The 8,147-nt window shown below is 43.4% G+C and overlaps 1 protein-coding gene across 1 annotated transcript; it reads right to left on the bottom strand.

The window, feature by feature from the left end:
* Window positions 6,902-7,845, bottom strand: LOC109834721. Its single transcript, XM_020402744.1, has one exon. It carries the CDS (start codon window positions 7,843-7,845, stop codon window positions 7,144-7,146), a length of 702 nt encoding a protein of 233 aa, XP_020258333.1. The 3' UTR covers window positions 6,902-7,143.

Genomic DNA, 8,147 nt, shown 5'->3' with positions numbered 1-8,147 from the left:
CTCTAATTAAGAAAGCCTTTGATTTAGATGTTTATCATGTTCTTCATCTTTTATATAATTTTATAACAAATCCGAGTTGCAATATATAGTGGATTCAGATTCCTTCTCCACAATCGTTATTATAATTAACTAATCAAATATCTCAACTATAGTTCAAATAAGTGTATTAAAATACAATATCAATTAATCATCAACTGTAACTTTCGTCATTTGTTTACTCTTCTTTAAAAAGCTAATTATTTCTGAAGTTTGACGATCATCGTGTTTTGCTAGGTGTGAACTATAATTTCTGCATTTTGCTCACAATCGGGAGGAGATCATCACCGATGACAAGGGGAACAAGAAGACGTGATCATAACAAAGCATTTAGCATTTAGCAATACCGACAGGTTGATCGGCGACATGGCCAAGAACTAGGTCGCCATGAACAAGATCAATACACAGCCGATTCGGTAAGTTTTTAGATTTATCTTTGACATGTCTGTGTTATGGTGTCAACATTCATCTATGTTAACGTGATTTCTGTCATAGATGTAATATGTTTGATTATAGGACGTTTCAATGATGAATAGGTTCAGAGTGATGCCAACTTGTGGTTGTCAAGGTCATTATTGACCTTAGAGACATGACAATGATCGTCGTCCACTGTATATCAAGAACAAGGAGAAGTTGTTTACCACCAAGCTAAGGAGATTTCATCAATGATCTTGATTAAGATGAGGAAATTTGATCTAATTTGCTAGGTTTATTTTTGATAACATATTGATAATACATTATGAGAGTTTGAATTTCGAAATGATGTACAACTAGGCTGGTATAATATTAAAATATATTAATATATTTGAAAGCTTGCATAATGGTTGAAATTAGTTTTTGTACAGCGGAGAAGTTACATATACTGATATACTAACTTTTCTAAAGTCTACTTTGTACATCAAAAGTTTCTTCATTATCAGACAATACGAGTCATAGCAAAATACGGTAAATCCTTGGTGAAGGAGAATCAATATATATATGGTGCTTGATAGAAATGTGAAGCTCACTCCACATTCCTCGTATGCCTTTGATGCAATACGAAAATGTCCTCATACCTCTACATCTAAATGAAAATACATACCAAAGTTAGTAAAAGGAACAACACACCATGGTCATCGCCAGCAGTAGATACCACGAATAAGGGTTTGTAAGTCGAAGCAAGGGACTGGTACGTGGATTATAGATTGAAGTATATGAGTCATTGCAGAGAACAACAATTTGCAGTGGGCTATGTCGAAGTGTGGGAGCCACCGTATGTTAAAACAAAGCCTAACAATTCGCAGTGGACCATGTTGTTCAAAAGAAGTTCAAATTTACTACACTATTTTGTTGAGAAGCTGGAGAATTTGAGGTTTATATATGACAGCCAACAAATTTCCATCTGTTAAAGTAAGAGAGAGAGAGAGAATCTTGGGTAAATTTCCCTTTAATTGAATATTGAGTGTGCACATATATTTATACAAGTAGAGGAGTGTGAGGTTTGTTCTCCCAAGCAATGTGGGACTAAAACCCACTACAATACACTATTATCAACAGCCCCCTTCAAACTCATGTTGGATCAAACAAAGTGAGTTTGCGTACAAGAAACTGGAACCGATGAACAGGTAAGGCCTTTGTGAAGAAATCTGCAAGCTCGTCAGCGGATGAAACATGAGGAAGTAGAATTGTCTTGTCCTTGATAACTTGGTGACGGACAAAATGAGCGTCGATCTCAATATGTTTGGTCCTTTCATGAAATACTGGATTATTAGCAATCTGGATGGCACTCTTATTATCACAGTAGAGAGGAGTAGGAGTCGTAACAGAAATACCAAAATCACTGAGAAGGCGACGAAGATGAATAATCTCTTTAGCTGTTGTGGACATTGCACGATACTCTGCCTCAGTACTGGAAAGAGCAATAACATCTTGTTTCTTACTTCGCCAGGAAATAAGGGAATCACCAAGAAATATACAATAACCTGTGGTAGACTTTCTGGTAGTTGGATCACCAGCCCAATCAGCATCAGAATATGCACAAAGCTCTAACTTAGATGTAGCAGGAAACAAAAGTGAGCGAGTGCTAGTACCCCGGAGGTACCGAAGAATCCGTAATAAGACAGCATAGTGTACAGAACGTGGGGCACTAACAAATTGACTGACAATACCAACAGCATGAGAGATATCTGGTCGAGAGATGCACAAATAGACCAACTGACCAACAAGATGTCGATATCGGGTAGGATCAGATAGAGGCTCACCGTCAGTAGAGCAAAGTTTGACATTCTGCTGGAGTGGAGTATCGACAGTTGTATTATCAGTTAACTCAGCTTGATTTAGAATATCTGAGAGATACTTCTGTTGAGACAGTAATACACCCCGCGGGCCTTGAGAAATTTCTAGACCAAGGAAATACCGAAGAGATCCAAGATCCTTCATGTGGAACTGTTGTTGCAACTGAGATTTTGCGTATTGTATACCTGTCATATCATCACCTGTAATGATCATATCATCTACATAGATGAGTAATAAAACCCTGCCACGCGATGTAGTGCGAACAAACAGAGAAGCATCTTGATGACTTTCTATAAAGCCCGCTTTGAGCACAACATCGCGAAAACACTCAAACCAAGCGCGGGGTGCCTGTTTGAGACCATAAACAGCACGACGAAGGAGACATACATGTCCCGGAGGAATATTTGACCCTGGAGGCGGTTGCATATATACGGTCTCTGATAAAGAGCCATGAAGAAAAGCATTTTTGACATCCATCTGGTATAAGGGCCAACGATGAGCAGCAGCGACCGCAAGGAGAGTACGCACAGTGGGCATCTGAGCAACAGGAGCAAAGGTCTCCTCATAATCAATACCTTGTTGCTGAGTAAAACCTCTAGCCACTAAACGAGCTTTTCGACGTTCAATGGTGCCATCAGGACGAAACTTGACCTTATAAACCCATTTACTGCCAACAAGAGAGATCCCAGGAGGACAGGGAACAATATCCCAGGTATGAGTTTGCTGAAATGCTTGAAATTCCTCAGCCATAGCTTGTCGCCACTCTGGAATTTGAACTGCCTCTTGGAAGGACTTTGGCTCAACAATAGTATGAATGGCAGCAAGAAAGTTATGAAAGATAGGTGAATAAGAAGTAACAGAAGCATACCGGGCAGGCATGACATGTGGGCGTTTGCCTCGACGAAGAGCAAGAGGAACCTCAGGCGGGGGAGATGCTGGCGCAGGTGCATGAAGATCAACAGTATTTTCTGGAGTGAGAGTTGTGTCCACAGGATATGGATTAGATGGTGTAAGAGAAGACTCAGGTGAGGAAGAGTCAACAGAAGGAGAGGGAGAGATGTCAGGGAGATCTCGAAAGGAAAATTGAGGTGAAGAAGTGGGTGATGCAGTGGACGGGGAAGCATGATCGGTAGAGTGGAGGAAATTAAAGTCATCAGAAGTAGAATAATATGGAGAATCCTCTTCGAACTGAACATGACGAGATATATGAACTCGACGAGTTGCGGGATCATAACAACGATAACCTCGATGTTCTGAACTAATTCCTAAATAAACACAAGAAACTGCTCTGGGAGACAATTTATCACGTTCGTGAGATGGCAGAAAAACAAAACATCGACAACCAAAAACGCGAACTAGATCATAACGGGGAGGATGAGTATAAACACGACTATAAGGAGTAGCACCGGAAAGAGAGCTAGATGGAGTGATATTAATGGCATGAGTCGCGGTGAGAATAGCCTCAGCCCAGAAACGACGAGGAACAGAGTAAGAAATGAGCATTGATCGGGCAGTATCGAGGATATGACGATGTTTGCGTTCAGCAACACCATTTTGCTCATGAGTGTAGGGACATGACTGTTGAAAGATAGTCCCATGAGAGGACATGATAGAGCGCATGGCAGAGGATAGGTACTCTTTGGCACAATCAGAACGAAAAACTTTAATACGAGATTGCCATTGAGTGAAAATCATAGCAGTGAAGGCTTGATAAGCAGTAAGTACGTCAGAGCGATTCTTAAGTAGGTAAACCCATGTAAAACGAGAGAAATCGTCGATAAAACTAACATAATATAAGTAGCCAGATGAAGAAGGCAAAGGAGCTGGCCCCCAAATATCAGAATGTACTAAATCAAATAAGGAAGTGGATACAGATGTACTCATTTTAAATGGTAAAGCAGTGAATTTAGCCAATTTGCAACCAGCACATGACTCAATACTAGAACTAGATGATACAGGACCAAGTACTCCAGACTGAATAAGACTCTCCAGCCTTTTATTACACACATGACCAAGTCGTCTATGCCATAAATTGGCAGGAAGCGAGGTAGAGGGTTTTGACGAACAAAGAGAAGCAACAAGAGAACGTGGACGTATGGACTCTGGAAGGTGAAGATATTCCAGAAAATACAGTTTGTGCCTCCTACGACCCGCCCCAACCGTCTTGCCCGTCTGTGGATCCTGCACAATACAAGTATCAGAAGAAAATGAGACAAACAGGCCCGCCATGCATAAAGAGCTAATAGAAATTAAATTCAAGCACAATTGTGGAGCCACATAGACGGGACCAAGTGTTAGACGACCAGATGGATCATTTTGTGGGGTAATAGAGCCATACTGAGTAATGGACAATGGTTGTCCAGCAGCTGTGTAGATAGGAGGAAGAGAGGATGAAGTAAAGACAGAGGATAAAAGTGAGGCATTACAAGTCATATGAAAGGAACAACCAGAGTCAAAAATCCAGAGATCATTCATACCAGAGACTGAAGGATTAGCTGAAGAACCAGCAAAATGCATACCAGAGAGTTGTGCGGCGGATGTAGAGGTGATATGTTGAAAAGCATCAAGTTGACGGCGAAGACTTTCAATAGCTTGAATAGTAGAGTCTGAAGTAGTAGAAGGTATAGCATTGGCCAACAATCCTGGTGTACGAGAGGGTTGAGACTGAGGGGGTCGCCGACCACGTCCAGTACCTGAGGAACGTAACTCAGGATGAAGCTTGAAGCATGTCTCAATGCGGTGTCCTTCCTTCTTACAATATTTGCAAGAGAGCTTAGATCGAGCCTGTGGAGAGGGAGCCTGTGGAGAAGTATAATTCATAACAGGAGCAGTGACAGGTACAGACAAAACAGTCTCGAGTGAAGAGGTAGGAGTGTCTGTTGACAAATTGAGTCGTGCTGTCTGCTGCCGGGTCTCATAAGCAGTGAGAGCTCCCATAACTGAGGCCAAAGTCGGAAATTGAGGCTGGTGAAGTAGTTGATCAGCCATAGTTGAATATTCAGGAAGGGACTGAAACAATTGATGCACCTCATGCCGTTCGTACCAGGCTAGCCAGTCTTCATATGTGGAATTACGTCCAGGAAGCATGGAGCGTAACTCTGTCCAAAAAGCTTGCATTTGTCCAAAATGGGACTGCAGAGATGAACTACCTTTGCGTTGTAGAGAAATGCGTTGCAGAAGATATGCCTCCCGTGCACCCGAGCACTCAGTGAAACGCTCAGTGAGACGAGTCCACATGGCCTGAGCAGAGGGAAGCGAGCCAATCTCGACAGTGAGACCAGAGCCAACACAGCGAGTGAGATAATCCATAACACGAAATTCCTGCAATTGCCACTCTGAACTCTCCTTGACATAGAGAGCACGAGCAGTCTGAAGATCGACATCACCACTGCCAGAGGCAATAGTACTGGATGAAGCAACAGTGCTGATGGACGGTGGAACTGGTCCCGTACTGGTGAGATGATCAAGCAAACCAGCGCCACGCAAGGCATTGGTGACAATGGTGGACCACCCTGCCCAGTCACTTTGATCATTGAGGGGCAAAGGTGGTTTGGGAATCTTCTCTGAAGGAGCCATAACAGCAATCTTGAGACGTTAAGATGTCGAGATGCTGTTACTAATGTCGTTCGTTTGAGGCCGAGAGACGGCTTGAAACGACGATGCCGTTAATTTGAGACCGAGAGACGGTCTTGAAACGACAATGCCGTTAAAATAGAACCCGAAGGTTAGAATGAAACCCGAAGGTTTAAAATAGAACCCGAAGGTTAGAATGAAACCCGAAGGTTTAAAATAGAACCCGAAGGTTAAACGAGAACGCGAAACGCGTTAAGAGGCCGCAAAACGACAAGGCCAAAATATCTGGCAGATGAACGCCAAATAATTAAAAATAAAAATAAAAAAAATAAAACATTAAACGGCTGCAAAGCAATAAGGCCAAGATTTGGCAAAAGAACGCAAAAGCGTTAAAAATTTTATTGAAAGGGAAATAGCCCTAGCTCTGATACCATGTTAAAGTAAGAGAGAGAGAGAGAATCTTGGGTAAATTTCCCTTGAATTGAATATTGAGTGTGCACATATATTTATACAAGTAGAGGAGTGTGAGGTTTGTTCTCCCAAGCAATGTGGGACTAAAACCCACTACAATACACTATTATCAACACCATCAAAAGTTTTTTTCTGATAATTTAAATCTTTCTTTTCCTTTAAATGACTTACTTATCTTCCTATTTTATAAGTAAATTAATATAAAATAAGTGTGTTTATGTGCAATCGCACTTACACTATACTAGTTAGCCTTAAAAGTACTGCATCTTAATATTAACGGTATTTGACCTCTCTCGCTCCTAACGCATGCCCACACTTGTCGCAGGGTTCAATATACAAGCATCAAAGAGAATATAACAAAAGAGATGTTGACTTTGAACCAGATTCGGAAATCACTGTGATCATACAAGTCACATCTAGCCAGTTGCAAAGCCGTTCAGACCCATTTTTACAGCACAAAATTAAACAACAACTAAATATCTCCAATCCAAGAAACACAATACTATGGGAACACCATCAAACGCATCAATCCAACAAATCATACTGATTCCGAGAAGTAGGCCATCTAATAAACACACACAATTATAAACATGCATATTGCAAGCAAGCCTCCATGGTCCATGTCCATGTACATTCTTCAGAATATGATAAGCACACATTACATTCAACCAATACAAAGAAATCTTGATACAGGATGATAATGACCATACATTACCCATAACCTCAAGTCAATTCTCAACGTCACTGAGAATTCCTCGCAATTCTTATATCTGAACCACTTATCACCGGTCATTCTCCGGCCTGACGGTACACCGGCATCATCGCCGGATTGTTCCTCGTCAAACCACCACCACCAGACGCCGCGTCATACGTCTCCAGCCTCCCCCCAGAGGGCCCCACCGGATAATCATATGCGCCTGGCATGTACACTGGCCTGTATCCGACCGGAATTTGCCCATGCATCGCCGGCTGCACAGGTTGCACGTACGGAATCGACATCTGAACGGGTCTAACTGGCAAGCTACCGCCTTGAGCCGGACCAGGCACGTAATAAACCGCCGGAACCTGTTCGACGTACTGCCAAGCAGGTTGCGGCACGACCGGATTGTCAACGACTTCCGGTTTGTTCTCAACTGGCGAATAGTGGGGCGACGACACAGCCGGAGACGGCGAGCCAGGGTCCGAAACTGATACATTTGTTTTCATCGGTTTTATAGGTTCATCTGAATTGTTGTCTAGACCAAACAAGTAGTCGGGGACCTCCGACATAATTGAAGAGGCCTCGGACCTGCCTCGTTCCAGTGGGCGGCCATTGAGCATGTCGACGAACCAGTGCTCGTGTCTGTTCTTCGACCCGCCGGTCCGCTGAGGATCGCAACCGAACGCCTCACCGCCCGTCAGAGGGGAAGAGGAACAGGCGGACGTCTCGCATTCGAGAATTAAACGGAAGTTTCCGTTGGCCAGCAGGCGGTCGTACTCCATTCCATTCATGTTGTCGACGTTCCTCGTCGGGTTTTGACGGATATCAGCGGAACGCTGTTCGATGGTCTTCGTTGTGGGAGCTTGGTACTTGACGGGTTGAATGTTCGGCTGTGGAGGTGAACCTTGGCGAGCTTTGCGAGAGGAGGCTGGAGAAGGGTGCAGTTGCGGTGGACGCGCTGACTATGCGGCGCTGTCCCGCCGCCGACGTAGCGGAGCTGGTTGTCGCTGCAGGTCGGGGCGGACGCATGCGGCCCGAAGCTGCCACATTTAGGACGGATGCGTGGGGCCGCAGGAGGTTGTCTTCGTGTTGG

The sequence above is a fragment of the Asparagus officinalis genome, chromosome 3 (genome assembly GCF_001876935.1).
Source record: "Asparagus officinalis chromosome 3, Aspof.V1, whole genome shotgun sequence".
In the NCBI taxonomy this organism is placed as follows: domain Eukaryota; kingdom Viridiplantae; phylum Streptophyta; class Magnoliopsida; order Asparagales; family Asparagaceae; genus Asparagus; species Asparagus officinalis.
Note: the sequence above shows the minus strand (reverse complement) of the source record. Positions and strands in the feature narration are given on the sequence as shown.

Coding starts and splice junctions, on each gene's coding strand:
- LOC109834721 (XM_020402744.1), bottom strand. CDS start 7,845: ATGAATGGAATGGAGTACGACCGCCTGCTGGCCAACGGAAACTTCCGT.